The sequence below is a fragment of the Phodopus roborovskii genome, unplaced genomic scaffold (assembly GCF_943737965.1).
Source record: "Phodopus roborovskii unplaced genomic scaffold, PHOROB, whole genome shotgun sequence".
In the NCBI taxonomy this organism is placed as follows: domain Eukaryota; kingdom Metazoa; phylum Chordata; class Mammalia; order Rodentia; family Cricetidae; genus Phodopus; species Phodopus roborovskii.
The window spans coordinates 354012-371151 of NW_026125545.1; the positions used below are offsets into that span (position 1 = coordinate 354012).

General features: G+C 41.2%; 1 protein-coding gene across 9 annotated transcripts in view; it reads right to left on the reverse strand.

Moving 5' to 3' along the window:
* Positions 1-293: 293 nt before the first annotated feature.
* Ddhd1 (DDHD domain containing 1) overlaps positions 294-17140 on the reverse strand; it is a 69913-nt gene continuing 53066 nt past the window's right edge. For 4 of the 9 annotated variants that reach the window (XM_051177066.1, XM_051177063.1, XM_051177065.1 and 1 more), the window contains 6 exons: positions 15926-16001; positions 11785-11934; positions 9709-9961; positions 8657-8848; positions 6512-6595; positions 294-2706 (listed from right to left, as the gene is read on the reverse strand). In XM_051177066.1, the coding sequence (XP_051033023.1) occupies positions 2525-2706; positions 6512-6595; positions 8657-8848; positions 9709-9961; positions 11785-11934; positions 15926-16001 (937 nt within the window). In that variant the 3' untranslated portion in view covers positions 294-2524. The remainder of the gene's footprint in view (positions 2707-6511; positions 6596-8656; positions 8849-9708; positions 9962-11784; positions 11935-15925; positions 16002-17140) is intronic. The other 5 variants (XM_051177068.1, XM_051177067.1, XM_051177064.1 and 2 more) reach the window with 3 other exon arrangements.

Below are 17140 nucleotides of genomic sequence, written 5' to 3' on the forward strand. Positions count from 1 at the left end.
CAGTACTCTTAACTGCTGAGCCATCTCTCCAGCTGAAAAGCTGACACAGAGTAAAGCCTAAGACTCAAGGCATGGAAAGCCAGCATTATGTTGTAGTGTCTTGAAATGCAGTTAATATTGGATTATAAAGAAAAGTGTAATTACTGCTGAAAATAAAGTTAGGAATAAAAAGCCTTAGAAAGACCAATTTTTAAAGGAAAAGTAGGATTTAATGCCAAACATTCTCCTTCTCCAGCCTAACTGGGTTAAAATTGGTATGAACAATACTCAAGAGACTCAACATGAACACAAAGTAGAGAATAGTGTTTTAATTAGTATCAAAATCAGGACTTTTGGGGGCCAATTTAGTACTTGCTGGAATAAAATTGCAAACTTTGTTACTTGGTAACTGACTTGGTTTCTAAATCAAGTCAGAATTACATATACTCTGTGTATTACTTTAGTATATGCCAGCACATCCCATGAATACATGCAGAGATGGAGAGATGAGCTATAGAACCAAAATCACCATCAGCACTGATGAAATTATGAACCGGAAACCGCTGTCCACAGGTGCAGATCATCTACTTTTCACTGAAGGAGTGGTTTGAATGGTGTTCTTTCCAAGAGTTGACATAAACTCATGCAGTGAAATTCGACTGCCTTGCAGTGTGAGGAAAAGCAAGCAGACATACTCCTTTGCTTACCGAAGCAACTTTTCCTTTCAGTTGATATTCAACATATGCTCAGCCACCTTTAACGCCAGCCGTACAACATGGGTTAATTTTCCTGAGAATTAAATGAGAGCCACTAAATAAATAGGCAATGAAAATGACCCGAGTTCACAGGAATCTCCAAACTCAAACGGTGATGTTCAGCTCTGCTAAGATTCATGAAAAGCTTTTACATCAAGCCACGCACTCAGTCACACAGCCTTGGCTTAAACACTACAAACAAGTGCTATGTGTTGAGCAAATTCAATGGCAGCAAGGAGCCGACAGCACTGAGGGCAAGCACTAACACTCACAAAAAGCCATGGGCTCTGCCACCTTGCAAAGAAAAGGGATGTAGGCTGACTGGCTCTGCTCCCAGCAGCTGTGAAACCCCTTACACATGAGAAAGAAAGCACCATGAGTGGAACCTAGGGAAAGTCACCGGGAAGCGAGTGTTGGCCATGGCAAGGATAGCTACCATTGCCCTAAGTGAACCCACTTCTGCAGGAGTCCAGAATGTATCTGCAGGTAACGCTGGGCTTTGAGGCCACTCTTTTCCAGCTTATTAACATCTGCAGACTATTCAGGTTCACACATCAACAAAGTCATCAAGTAGCAAAGAAAAGAGATGGTCTGGCTTCAATCCAAACTCTCCATTTGCAGTGTAATCTAATGCAAGGCACTGCAAATATTGGTGCCTCAGTACATACATGAGGCATGGTAACACGAGTTCACTTACCTCAAGAAGCTGCTACAAGATCGATGAATGCACACTTCAGATGAACAGCACTGTGGAAACAATTACAGCCCAGAACCCCCGAGCTCCCTGGCTGTTTCCTGTCCCCAGTTGCCATGCTTTCTTTAGAGCTTTAAATAGCATTTGTGGGCGGCATGTGTTATTTACTTGGCACACAGGTGTTTATGTATTTCCAGTCATCAAACTCTCTAGTCCAAAGAAAGGTGTTTTCTACCTTTCTGTTATAGCTAATGAATGCAGTATACCCAATGTGGAGTCCCTGTGTTGAAAACTCAGCTTGCTCTGAGGTACATGGGACATCATAAAAAAAAAAAAAAAAAAAAAAAAAAAAAAAAAAATTGGACTGGTGCTGTGTGAAACCATGTTTTTAATGAAAAACAAAACAAAAAAGGAAAACAAAAAACCTGACTATGCCACAGCATCACCTGGTCGTCTGAAGGTACAAAGATGGATTTTTGGGAAAAAGAAACCTCAACATGATACAAAATAAATGTGGCTCAACAGAAACATTAAAAATGTAATGTTTCATACACTGAAATATCTTATAATAAATTATAAGTATAGTTGAAATATTGCTTTTTAGCATTAGTTTTTTTTTTTTAAACAAGTGAAATTTAGAACATTTTTATACTTGTTATATTCTTCTTTCAAAGGAACTGTGGACACGGAAGCCTGCACAGAATCAAAAACCATGATGCCACCTTGCAGTCGCCACATAGAAAGCACTGGGCTCTGACCACCTGAGAGTTAGAGTATCTTTAGATTAATACATTATATTAGACTCCTGTGGAGAACTGGACCATGATGGCCAGTTCTCCTAAGCCTGCCGCACGTTCACGCACGCCTGGTGATTCTCAGCAGGCGCTTTGCTAGACTCATAATCAAAATTACAGAAACAGTAAATAACTTAAGAACTGAAAATGTGTTTTTGTTCTCTTTTAAAAATAAAATAAAGTGCTTAGAAATTAAAGTATTTCTTGCCCTAAACAAAACTGGAATCTTGAAATCTCCGTATCTTGACACATTTTAACAGGGAAAAAAAAAAAGTTTTGGGCCAGTCATGTCCTTCCAGAGTTCAGATTGGATCTAGGTTGGGCTTTGCGTCTTCGTCATGCTCATGTTTGTACATGAATGTTAAAAGAAAAAGAGCGACATCCAAGGATGACCAGTAGGCAGTGTGCGATGTGACGGCTGACCAGTAGCGGCTCTCCACAAGGCCTTCTCGGAGTTCAAAGTCAATCCTATGCTCCAGCTCCACTGAAAAGACAGTGTTAAATGGAGATTATGGTGAGTCTGATGCAGGCAAAGACAGCTGGGTGAAAAATCTATGGAATGGAAATGACTTTTAAACTGTCACCCCCTTCACTCTAAATTTATGGGACAGTTAAAAAAGCCAAGGCTGTCAGGGTTCTGCTGGTGAGCTCTATTCCTACTCAAGTCAGCAAGAACAATAAGGAAAGCAAACAACAAACAAAAAAGTCCACTTGCTATCCTGACATATTGTTGGAGTTAGAAGACTCCTTTCCTTGAAGAATTTCCTGCATTCTCAGGGAATTGGTGAGGTCACTGGATGCCTCCTGAGTTGGGAGGCCCCATACAACACGAGCTTCTGTGGGGGAAATGTTCAATAACCATTCCTAAAAAAATTTAATTAATTATTATTATCTCATAGTTTAACAGTGTTCTTCCTCATTTGGATGCATTCTTTAGAGGCCGCTGCCTCTAAAGATTGCATTGATTTAGCAGGGTTGAGCCTGCCACATTCAAGTACTTAAAAGACCTCACTGTGTGGTGGGAAGAGTTAAACTGGGGGAATACCCTGCAGTAGGGAGGATTTTAACTGTAATTTTCGTGAATACAATTAAGCCTTTCCAGAACCCACAAACAGTCTTGGTGATACTGGAGAGAAATGAACAGATCAAGGCTTTTGTCAAATCCTAATGAGCTAATGTAATAGACCCTCAGAGACAACACACTTGGAAAAATGACATCACGAGGGGCTGGAGTGATGGCATAAGACTGGTAACCTAAGTTTGATTCCTGGAATCCACGTAAAGGTTAGACTAGAGAACCAACTCCGAAAGGTGTCCTCTGACCCACATATATACAACACACACACACACACACACACACACACACTGACAATTCTGGGTCTCTTTTAAAATTGCCATGATCCATACAATATTTTGAAAGATCTATCTCACAAACAAAAGCACTCAGGTCACTACCACTTATTAACATCTCTGCGTAGTGTGAAGGATGTCAAAAGGAAAAAGTGGTAAAAATAAAGGCGCCTAGAGGAAAAAAACCCAAAACAGCTAGGTTTTGCTTTATATTGGGAATGTGGTAGTCACACATAAGAAATCATACCACTCTAGAAAATAATTTTAAATAAATGTTATTGTTATTTTGTTGTTGTTTTTTGGGGGGCAGGGTCTCTTTGTGTAGCCCTGGCTGTCCTGGAACTAGCTCTACAGACCAGGCTGGCCTCAAACTCAGAACTCAGAGATCTGGCTGCCTCTGCCTCCTGGGTGACTGGATTAAAGGTGTGAGCTACCACTGCCAGCTGCTAATGCTAAACAGGTCTTGTTTTGTGGTAACAGCAATGTGAAATACAAACATAATTACCTTTCTGTTATGCTTTTCTGATTTCAATATTTATATATCTGCATAGGGAAGAGTTATACTTAAGAGGTGGAATGCTAACTAGGCTAAAAAAAAAAACTTGTATAAGTGCCAATGAACTTAAAATATAAACTTAAACTTGTAACTCTAAATTTTTCACTTAATTAAAATAAAACTAATCCACAATAAGGCAGAAATTGCTGAGATCCGTGTGGATTTAGGTAGGAATGGCCCAGTCCTTTATTTCTGTACTCCATGGGCCCTCACATGAGATTTGTAGGTACAGTCACCCACACCAGACAGAATACAAAGACAAGAAAACTGAATTCTCAGTCATGATATGTGGAATCAGGATGAGTAGGTTACAAAGGGAGAGAAGAGGCAAGTGTGAGATCAGGGAGGGTGTCATCTTACATGCTGCCGCATGTTCCTGTTTAGTACAAAACTCTTCGTTAGTTTTTAAAATTATGCTTTTAAAAAAGGGACATTTTCTCGCTATAGGAATTATCTGGCTCCACTTTGATTTTAAGGTCCTGAAATTAATTTTTGTTGTTATTGTTTTGGAGACAGGGTTTCTCTTTGTAACATCTCTGGCTGTCCTAGCACTGGCTTTGTACACTAGGCTGGCCTGGAATTCAAGAGATCCACCTGCTTCTGCCTTCTGAGTGCTGGGATTAAAGGCATGCACCATCACCCAGCCTGATGTTAATTCTTGATGTGGTACCAATGTCCTAAAATGCTGCTTTCATAAAGTAGTTACTCTACTTTTATTATGGGCCCTTGTCATTCTTGTCACCTCTGGGGATATCAGTTATGCTGTTACCTAGACTGGCTACATCTGTGCTTTCCATTCTTATCACTGGGCTTGGGCTAGGCAGCCAGCTTTCCCCACAAACCTGTTCTGGCCCCTCAACTTCTGTTGAGTCTGCAGCAGTTACTGCACATCTTGCTGGCTTTGTGGGAAGACCAGGGGTGAAATGAAGTGGGTTTGTGTTTCCATTCTTCCTGTTAAGTGGCTCACAAAACCTCCAAGGGAGAGAGGTTCTACAAGGCAGTACCACTTTGCAAACAGGTTCAGATGCAGAGGGGCCTGCTGTTTCAGGATTATCTTACTGAGATTTGTTAGAACAGACAACACAGGTGATGGACTCTCCTAGCTGTCTGGAGTTATGGGGAAAGAAGAAAGTAAAATTACCTTTTCTTCTTTTTCTATGCTTCCAGTATCTAAATGTAAAATCTGTTAAACAGAAATGTGTTCCTGAGGTGAAGAGCAAAAACTGAGAAAACAGCTGTGGCTGTAAACAGGGCCGAGCGGGCATCCAAGGCCGAACGACAACCGGGGAGCCATTCCCTAAGTGCTGCCCTTTTGTATGTGGTTCCTCAGGCAGTATCCCTTATTGGCTTGGAGCCTGTTAACGAGGCCAGGCTGGCCGTCCAGAGAGGCATTCAGGGATTCAGCCATCTCCACCCCCTCAGAAATGGGGTCACAAGCATGTACCACCGTGCCCAGCTTGATTAAAGAGTGGGTTCTGAGGCCTGAACTCAGCTTCTCTTGCAAGGTTCTTTTTTTTTTTCCTGACTGAGCTATTTCTCTAAGCCAATTAAGGTTTTTTGTTTTGAAATGTTTGGTAATAAGTATGTAATTTCTTGAGGGGAATCCACTGAGTTAGGTTAATATAAATCCTTGCTCTGGAAGCAAAAAAGGACCCAGCTTGTTATACTCAAACACTGTTTGGGAACTATATCAAGCATATGGTTTTTGATAATTGAAAAGATGTAAAAAAAAGTTAAAGGTGGCCAGAACAACCAAAGAAAACCCCAAACACATTTTTTAACACCAAAGATTCACTATTAGTAAGAAAAAGATGAAGAGAGGGAAAGTACAGAAGAAGGAATGAGAAATCATCCAGTAGAGGAATTTTAAGTTGTTAAGATTAGTCTGTAGTGACAGATTCAGAGTGTGCTAGCAAGGAAGACTGAGAGCAACCCTGTATCAGTATCACTGTGTTAAGAGTCCACCCTGTGTTTGTGCTGGAAGGAGCTGTCAGCTGTGGCAGACCCACAACCCAAACGCTAACGTCAGACATCAGGAACAACTAAAAGTAGCGCAGTTCTCTGTACCAGGGAACCTTTTCATACTTAAGTATAGACATCAAAAGAACAGCAGAAATGTCTGAGGCCTTGAGGGCAATAAAGAAGACAGATGGGGTTCTAATGCCTTCCTCCTGTCTCTGAAGTCCTCCTTTGTAGGAGTGCTGTATTTTTTAGCATCTCCACTGGTCGTGAATCTACCATTGAAGAGAGAAAATACACATATAGTCTGAAGTGGTAGCATTGAGGCTGCGCTTCCAGAGGCTCTCCCAGTTCTCACTGAGCCAATCTCTAAGCAGACCGCTTGCAGTCAGAGTGCTGAGTGCCACCCTGACATATACCATACCGAGGCTATCATCTTTACTCTGCATTACATTTTCCGGAAAAAGAAGTTGTGGGAGATAAAAGAACGATTCTTGAAGTCTGAAATCTGTGAAAAAAAACAAACAAGACGCTGTAAAGGCAAGGCTGACAGATAAAAATGGCCTTCAGTGTTGCAATGGCCAAAAAACATTAGTGCAACCTTCCAAATAAGCTGATAAGCCTAGCACACAGAGACGCACACTCCTAGCTTTCTGTGAAGAGCTGCTTCATAGAAAATGTAAATACAATCAGTTCTCAAGTGTAATGTCAGAATCTGCTGAGAGCTCAGTTCTCCTCAAACTTAGTGCTAATTCAGGTTGTAACCTAGAGGGTAACCAAACAAAAACAGAGACAAACAACCCCCCCCCAAAAGAAACAGGTCCTTTCCTTTCGAAACATGTTGCAAACACAGGGACACAAGCAATGAAGCCGTAACATGCTTTAAAATAAGCTGGTCTTTCCAGGAGACGTTAAGGCTAGGTACATAAGACGTGTTAACTTGAAAAAATAAAGGTCAACTGACAACACTTACTCTTCAAAGAGAAAACTGGGTCACGAATTCAGCCTGTGTCCTCCTTACCCTCAGATAATGAGACTTAGACAGTGGCGTCAGAACAGAGGTTATCCTGAAGAGCTGAGGCAATCAATGTGAGGAGGAGGAGGGAGGAAGGAAGCTCAGTCCCCTGATCACAACAGCCACATTCCAGAAAGATTCAAGGAAGAGAAGTTTCAGGATTTCAAGACAGCAATTGTGGCATACAAGTCAGGATTACACAGAAGTGTACACTACTGAGGCAAGTCAAAGAATTACTAAGAGAATCATAGTCATAGGTCTGATTGCAATAGTCCTTTCTCTATTGAGAGATGACTATAGGAAACAAAGACTCATGATTATCTCAGATACAGTTGAGACTAAGGTTAGGATTTAACATGCAGACTGCTAAAGCATTTACATGTAAGCATGACGAACATGGCTGGGGTATAGCTCAGCGGAACTGTAGGCAGCATGCAGAGCACACGCTAGGGCCTAGGTCCGAGGAAAGACATGGGAGTCTGTCCAGCTGGGTAGGAAGAACTGTTTCTCTGCTGCCATTTGAGACATGTTTGGTGGTAAGTTCACAGAAAGAGAACAGGTTCTGCATGTGTTCACACTCTTTTCTGGGGGTCCTCACTGTCACTGTGAGCATCTGTTTCTGGGTAAAGCTGAGTGAACAACAGTTTTAAGAACTCAGAGGAAAATGAGTTCTATACAGACTCAAAGTCGAAAAAGAATAGTCTACACATGGTCCCAAGATTCACAAATATACATTTTAGCACTCAAAAGGAATGGAAAATGCTGTTGGCTTAATTAGGAACATTCAGCCCTACTGCTAACCCACCCTGGAAGGGACTGAGTGTGGAGGCACAATGCAGCCTCTGCGGTGCCACCTTGATGTGTTCTGGTTGCTGGTCACTTCAAAATTCAAGGTGGCAGACACAGCAAGAACACAATGCCACCAGTAACTGCAATGGCGTCTACTTCTTCGTGCTCACTTCTGAAAGGGAGCAGCTACTTTAGAACTTGTCTGACTTATCACTGATGGGACTAATGTTCACTGGTGGACTAGCACTTCGCAGCTTTGTAAAATAAAAAAACATTTGAAGTCCACTGTAAAAAAAAAAGAAGTTCCACCTTAATGCTACGTGTACTGTCACAGAAATCAATACTATACACTAGGTAACCAGGGCAGGAAGAGAGGACATACAGAGGGATACAGTAAAATGCCTTGGCTTTGGGGGTCATAAAGCTGGAGGCCAGTGTGCTTAGCTACAGGGCAGAGCACTGGTTCAGAACTCTCAAGGCCAGATACAGTGACATCTATAGTGACAATGTGAAATTTGAACCTTGGTGACTGTTGTGAAAATATGCTTTGTAAAAGCTAGGGGCACTTACTCCACAGAGATGGTCTAGTGTTGGATAATTTAGACCTTTTGCTAAAGAGCCCTGGCTAAAATTAAAATGATCTAGTAAGTTGTCACTGCAGACACTAAAACTGCCCTTACTCTTTTCAGACCTGAACAGGGACCCCCAGTACTTCTGCCCTCCCACCCTCCATAAGCACATAAGCTAAGAACCATAGGAACTAACATGCAGAGTCAAGGAAGCCAGAGCTGCTGTGCGGCAGGGTTTGCGTTGCCACGGTGGTGGTAGAAGGAGAAGGGACAGGCTTCTTCTCCTCTTCCATTGTGTCTTTAGATGTCTCAGATGGCTGTGATGCTGAAGAGCGTCCAAATCTTGAGAACAACATTCCTCCAAGCCCCTTTCCAATGCTAGCAGCCCCTGCGTGTCACAGAACAGGCGGTTACTCTGCTGACTCATCTCAAGGCACACTGTAGGGCACCACCCATAATTACAGCCAACTGGCAAAGGAGCCAAGTCATACTCACTCTTTTCCAGGGAGGGGACCTAAAAAAAAAAAGCATCTAATTCCTATGTAGATTCCTAAATAAGAATGATGTTTAAAAGAAGGGAAGTTGTATAAATTCTAGGAGTATAGATACATGAATATACAACCAAGACGGTTTTTATCCAAATGTTCATTGTTACAGAAGTATTTGGCAAAATGAAAACTTCTAACAAAAGACCCATGCTGTTGACACAGGACATATAGCTACTATTAATAGGTATATGTCTTACTAAATTTATGGTATAAAAAGCCGTTAATGACCTTTGAGTATGAAGTCAAACAGCGATTAAGTTTGGTAGGTAAGGCCTACTTACAGTGCCATCTGGTGGCATTTACATTAAGGACACTCAACCAGAAACAAATTCAAGTGGTGTACTAATGAAATGCCCAACTTCTGTGCTGGCACAAGAAGTCACTCAAACAGAGATGAAATATCCCCATTGCTCTAAGAAGCAAAAACACTAACTGATGTGGTGGGGAGATTCTCCCAGAACGCAGAAGAGGAAGTGGAGCAATAAAAACAACAGCATTCTTAGGGTCCTCCAGCAAATCACAGGCCAGACTACAATGAGCAGAGCGCTGTTTCTTGTTCAATGTACCTGGAGGACATCAGAGCTTCTGCTTTAGTCAGCAAGGACGCCAATTCCAGGAGATTAACAGTTGGAAGTTTTCTAAAGCGTATTTCCAACCAGCCCCCAACTTCCATTCACAAATAAGAAATGAGAGAAATTACCCAATATGCTTGCTTTGCCTATGTTAGTTATGGACTCTCCATAGTGGCGCCGTGATAAGACTGGGGAGGTCACGGGGCTCGGGATATTGGCAATGCTTTCACTCTCTGAAGCTGAGGTAGGTTCTTTTGCTGGGTTGAGAAAGTTTGGCTTCATATGCTCATAAGGTAGAGGATTTGAAGTGTTGTACCAGTGGATCTGGACTGGCGAAATGTTGCTATAGTGCTTCAGAATCAACGGTTCTAATCTGTAGGCCTAGATATTCAAAAATGCAAGGAAATACAATATTAATATACAATGTCTAGATTTTAGTAAAATATTTACTCCTAAAGCTCTGTTGAATAAGTAAATCTTATAGCAATAATTTAAAAAATGGCTTAAAAATGTACTTCTATATTTTTCACTGTTAATATATGTGGTCGTCCAGTTACATATCCCTAAGGATCAGATTATAAAAACTGGAGTTAGTTTTGACTAACAGTGTCTATTAAGTCATTTATAGAGAAAAAGACTAAGCTTTACCACACTCTGATATGGTCTAACAAGATTTAATGTCAGACTCAAACAGCAAAGTGGTGGGTGACAGCCCAAGACATAGTCAATAAGGACAATCTCTAATATACAGATCTTTTACTATTCTTGATTTCAAACATGTGACTCCAATAGGAGCCTAACTTGAAAGTCAACAAAAGGCTGCTGTCTATAGCAATGAGTCAATCATCAGTTGTATGCATGGCATCAGAATCCTGTAGCACAGATTCTCATCTCCACCACTAATTGTCATTAACTATTTGCTACTTGCTAGGTCAAAATCTCAGGGCTGTCTCATAGGAGGAAAAAAGAATGTCTGCAAAACCTACCTACCAAAGGTCCACAGGAAGCATTAAAGAAAGTATTAGGAGACACAATGCAGCTTGGTGCATGCTTAGGACATGTGAAGGCCTGGGTTCAAATCCCAGAACCAAACACATAAAAGGCAAATTTGAGACATGCAAAGACGACAGAATTGGTGTGTGAAGAAAAACATCCGAACATACAGAAACGCTGGTCTCAGGGTGACTGCCGTGACTGTACTCTGTATTCCTCTAACAGACTTAGGCTGTCATCCTGGTGGAAGCTTATTTTCAGCTCCTCAGTTTCAATTGTAGCTTTCTCTTATACATGGCAGTTGTTAAGACATGGGACTTTCCAAAATTCAAATAGTCCGTCAGTGTTTATTTGGTGTTAGTTAGTGATCTTTCAAAAGACTTACATAGTTATACTAAAAACTAATTTCAGATAATGTGTGTGTGTTGTACTATTATCCCTAACAAGAATAAGGAGACATCTTCACTGTGTGGAGGTAATCCAACCAGGTTCCTTTTGTAAACTAAGCACTTTACTGCTGAGCTACACTCCAGCCTGAAGTATATGTCTTATCTAAAAATCTCTTCTGTCTCTCACTATTTACAACTAGATGCATGATCTTGCAGTGTTTACATTTAAAAACATTTAAAAGAACAAATATAGTAGAAAAATTTTAAAAATGAGTACTTTATACTTTGACTTTTTGTGTTTTTTATATTTACCTATTTACTTTTGTGGCTGTATACCATGCCATGCATAGGACAGAGGACAACTTGTGGGAGGTGCTTTCCTCCCCATCACATGGGCTGCAGGGAGTAAGCTCAGGCCATCAGGCATGAGTTCTCCTGCCAGCCTTCAAAACAGGACTTTTAAGACTTCCTGTTCCTAGGCCACTGGAGTTACTACTGGTTAAGATTTGAAACTCTAGTAGATTCTTGTCTCTTGTACTCTTTTTATAATTTTTAAAAAGATGTGCTGGGAGCCAAACCCAGGTGCCATGCATGAGTGGCAAGCGCTCTTAACAACTGAGACACCTCTCCAGTCCCTTGCTAAGGAGTTATGAGAGAAGACCCTCTCTAACATTTTATTTCATGAACTCTGAATGAACAACACATAGTGTTAAAATATAACCTTTCCAACCAGAAGATGACTTCTCTTGTTAGCTCATGGGCCCTGGCAAGGTTTCTCACAGAACAGCAGTTCCGCATCTAGGAAGCTCACAAGAAACTCACCACTGGGTCTGTAGGATGAAAAATATTTAGTAAGCGGTTACAGATTTCTCTAGGTAAAATGTGGTCTTGACTTCCAGTATTTCCTGGTCGGATGCCACGCAATGCCAAAAAAACTGCTAGTGGGGATCCCATACAGAAGAAATTCTCAACCTAAAATGAAAAAAAAAGGCAGCCTAAATTTAAAAAATGACAAAATGTTATTTTCAACAGAATTTGGAGATAACATGTTCTATAATAAAACACCAACAATAAAATTACCTCTAAGTATATGTTTTAAGTAAGCTTTGTGTACATTATTTGCCAATTACATACCAGCCATTAATGACTTCATAATAATTTACTTCCAGGAAGGTTTCCATTATTTTAAAGTAGCAGAAATTAAAACTGTTGTTTCTACTCACTAGTCAGGGGTGTTGAGGCAGGACATCGTGACTACATCAGTACACTAGGTCTTGTGATGGGTTGGGACCAGCAGGGTAGAGCCACTGTTCCCAGCTGACAGAGCTGTGTGGGCTTTACAGAGGGTGGGGCGTGCGCTGTGGCCAGTAGAGTAAGGATTCTACAGTAGAGACTGGGGTATCAGGGATGGGGGGAACGATGGATAAGACTGATACTCATGCACTAAAGTAGGGAGAGAAAGGTACTGCATGATTTTTGAGAAAAGACATAGGTAAGACTGAAAAGCTCTGTGTGTGTGTGTGTGTGTGTGTGTGTGTGAGAGAGAGAGAGAGAGAGAGACAGACAGACAGACAGACAGACTTGGGATGATAACATTCAGATATCTTTGACTATCAAGGAAGACAGGCAATAATTAATATAATTTATATTTTAGGCAATAAAGAACAGCACTTATTAACCCATCGTCTAGGAAGGTTAATCAGAAAATAGAGATGCTACTGATTTGGGGGGGGAGGGGAAGAAAGTCTCTTGAAATAAAAGAGGCAAGTGGGAACATTTGAGGGTAGAGTGCACATGCTTGGATGGAGATGATAAGGAATGGGTCAGAGACCAACAATGCAGTGCCACTGTCAGAGGAAACTGTCGCCAAATCTTATTTTTGTTCACAGTTAAGTCACAGTGGCTGCAGAACCAGAGCAGGGGATACAGAGCTGTGCCTCCTGCTATCCCCAACTATACCCACATCATCACTGTAGTCAAAGCATGTGAGGCCAAGAAAGCCAACCAGCTTGCTTAGGATGTGCTCAAAACATGGATAGCTGGGCACAGATCTACATTTAGTCAGCAGGAGGAAGGGGGGAAACTCTAGAAGGGAGAGTGAAAATGGCATCTGTCACCCTAACTATATTGTGGCAGGGTCTCAACCTCCAGTTTTATATACCTGTAACTCTTTCCAAAAAGATGACAGAATGACTTACTTTTTAGAGTGAAAAAATATACATGAATCTTAAACCTGGAGCCCTCCACACATGCTATCACCATGCTGCCCAGCCCAAGGAAAAGTACTGCAAATACAGGGACAGCTGATATAAACCAGTTCTTCTACAAAGTGACAGAAGGAGGTCTGAAAGAGATAGAGAATTAAGCTACACATGTGGCTCATGTCTGTAATCCCAGCACTTGGAAGACTGAGGCAGGACTGGGTGTGTGAGGCTAGCCTGGGCTACAGGGTAATTTTGAGATTAGCCTGGGATACTTGAGATTCTGTCTCAAAAAAACAAAAAACAAAGGTTGGGGGGAATGGCTCAGTGGGTAAGAGCACTTAGTCTTCAAGCACAATGGCCTATGTTCGAATCCCTAGCACTCATGTAAAGAAGCTGGGTGTGGTTATGCATTTCTGTCACCCCAGGATTGTGGGAAAAATAGGATTCTGGAACCCTGCAAGCCAGCCACCTAGTCAAAATGGAAAGCCTGGTCAGTGAGAGATTCTATCCCAAGGCAATACGGCAGAGTGACAGAGGAAAACATCCAGCTTTGTACTCTATCTCTGTGTATGTAGGGCAAACAGCTGCATATTCATGTGTGTACACCACACACACACACACACACACACACACACACACACACACACACACACACACACACGCATGCACACACTCATACCAGCCACCCAATATACAAAAAAAAAAAAAAAGGCATCAAGAGGAAGTTATGACATTCTGTACAAAATGCTTTCTGCATCGGCTCCATAAACATCTGCTAAGTTGTTTCTTCCATATTATTTTATGATGATTGCAGTCTGACACAGAGGTACTGTTCTCTCAGTCCGTTATGACTATCAAATAATTAAAAACATTAAAATACCATGTGTGTACACGTATGATGTGTATGTGGGGGTATGTGTTACCATGGTACACATGTGGAGGTCAGAGGACAATTGTGTGAAGTAGAGTCTCTCCTTATACCTTTATGTGAGCTGCAGGGACTGAACTCAGGTCGCCAGAATTGCATAGCAAGCACCTTTCCCTGCTGAGCCATCTCAACAGTCCCCATTCAAAGAATTTTGAAGACAAAAAGGAATTTTAGATTATTTAGTTAAGCATCCATGCTCAGAGACAAGTAAACAGCTGAGTTCAGAAATACTACATGACTTGGCTAATATTACTAATTAGACAGGACAAAAATCACAACCAAATCAAAGCTTCAATGTCCACACCACACACTGATGCTTGTCAATGCTCTTCTTTTCCTGATTTTGAGGGTCAAAGGTCAACCACAACAGGTTGACACCAGCTTCCTCAAGGTCAATCTAACTGCTGGCTATCCACATGGAAAAACTTCTGTCTTCCTCTGACCTCTTAAGTCCCAAATATAACTTACCAGGTTCTCAGATACCCGTCTTAAATTCTCAACTTCTATGTTTCCCTCTAAATAACAATGAGGAGTCTGACTGCATGACTTGCATCAGAAGAAACCAAATTATATGCTCAGGTTCAAGTCATGTGGAACTGAATGTAAGATTATAATATGCTTGATGTATTCTACCTAATTCTCATGTAAAAGTCTTTATCTACCGGATACATTTATACATTTAGTAATATTTATATATGATAGTGTAGACATTCAAATTCCAGATTAAGAGAACTCCAGAGACCATATTCTTGAAATGCATGATTCAACTTCAGCATCTCAACATGCTCCTTGCCCCCACACCCCACACATGCACAGTGCCTTGTGCACATTGGCCAAGTACTTTGCCACTGAGTTACAAGCCCAGTTCAACAATTTGTATGTATGGTTTAAGTTAAAAAAAAAAAAATCAGTCTGGGGAAGCCTAGTTACAGGAATCTGGCACCCTTTTAAGGCCTGTGCAGGTACCAGACACACATATAGTTTACATATATTCATACAGACATTCACCCATACTCAGAAAAATGAAAAATAAATACCAGTTAAAGAAGAACTGTGCAAGCCATAGAGTCAATACCATTTTTTCTCTGTCCCCCACACTTTAGCTTCACACTAAGCTCGGGTGTGAGAAGAGATGCGCCAGGAGCAGGCAATGTGGTTCTACACATGCAGACAGCAGGTGTTAGAGGCTCATGCCATCTTCTGTTTGCTATTGCAGCCAAGAATGATTCCAAGAGTGCTGCCGGTGCAGTCATCTCCTCTCCTTACGCTTTACTGAAGCAGTTTTAACTGGTCTAAAAACTAGTTCTGCTCTGCCCCTCTCAAGCAGATAGCAGTTCCTCTTCTCTCACAGCCCCTTCCTTGCCAAGTCCTGAAAGCTCCAGCCAAACCTACCCTGGGAGCCTTGTCTGGGGCTTTTGTTCTAGACTTGATGAACTGAAGCACCCCGCTTCCTACCCTGAATTCATCCCTGTCCTCTTCCTTTTATTTTCTTTTTGCTGTTGACCATACGTTTTGTTATTTTTAAACAGTAAACATTTCATACATCTGTCTCAATTTTTCCTCCCCTCACTTGCCAAGTGTTCATCCTTTCAGAGCTTTCCAGGCAGAAGGAAAGTCACCCTTCTCTAGTACATTACTGCTCTGCACACTGCTAAAGGGCACCAAGGTACTGACTGTTATATCCAGGGGCTGGAGAACCATCCTGCCCACTGTTCTCTGAGCACACAGTACATAACCACTCACGACTAAACTTTCCTTTGTTTCATGACACCATACTCAATCAAATGCTCAGAAAGTACCGAGACAGTGAGAAGCTGATCCCTTCCCTTACCTTAAATTTTAAGGCAGGTGTTTGTGTAATGGACGATGCCTTCAATCCATGCAGCCGTTCTTCTATTTCCCTTAGCCTAGGAGGCAACATGAGATCACACACACATATATATATATATATTTATAGTTTTATTACAATTCATCATTGTATTAGAGGCTTACAACTTTATGCAACAAATGCTGGCCCTCACACTAACTAACATATGTGATAATGTTCAATTAATGTTCCTGCTGTACTGCTTAAGGACTGCAAAGGTACTTCTTATGACACCTGTATATACATAATCATTATTTACCTACCTACCCACCCATGTCGCTTCAAAAATTATACTTTATTTAAATTAATCTTTATTTAAAGCTGTCTTTTTCTTTTCCATTATTTGTCCACCACATGAGAAACCACCTTCAACCCTTTTCTGCTAAGGGTTGAGTAGTCTATGTTAACAACACACTTCAGTTTTGCTCACCTCTAAAACATCTGCTTATTTTCTTTCTCAAGAAAGCTATACTTCACTTTCTGAGACAGACTCACTCACTTACATATCTATGTATTTCCTTAGTTTTCCTGAGACAGTCTCATGTGGCTTGGGCTGACTTTGAACTCCCAATCCTCCTGATTCTACCTCCCAAGTACTAGGATTACAGGCCTGTGCCATCATGATTACATTTTAAAAACAATTTTAAATGTTTTGGCTTTCATTTTTAGTCATGTGTGTGTACATGTGGACACATGTGAGTGCAATGCCTGCACAAGCCAGAAAAGAGTGTGGGGTCTCCTGGAGCTGGAGTACAGGTGATTGTGCTGTCTGACCAACATGCTGAGAATCAAATTCAGGCCCAGTGCTAAGATGACACTCTTGAGAAGGACTGTCAAACTTCTTTTCTTTTTTGTTTTTATGAGACAGGGTTGGTTTCTCTGTGTAACCCTGGATGTCCTGGAAATCACTCTACAAACCAGCCTGGCTTCAAACTCAGAAAGCCACCTGCCTCTGCTTCTTGAGTGCTGGGATTAAGCTAAATGCCATTTTCTTCCAAGACTAATAATTGCTTTGTTATTGTGGTATTTATGTATATGGCACCTAATTCCTGAGATGAATACTCTAAGAGTAAAACAAAGCCAATACTTCCTGAGTAAAGATTTATCCATTAACCTCAGCTGTTTTTATAAAATGCTAAACTATCACACATTAGCGTTTTTCATTGTAAATAAACTTGC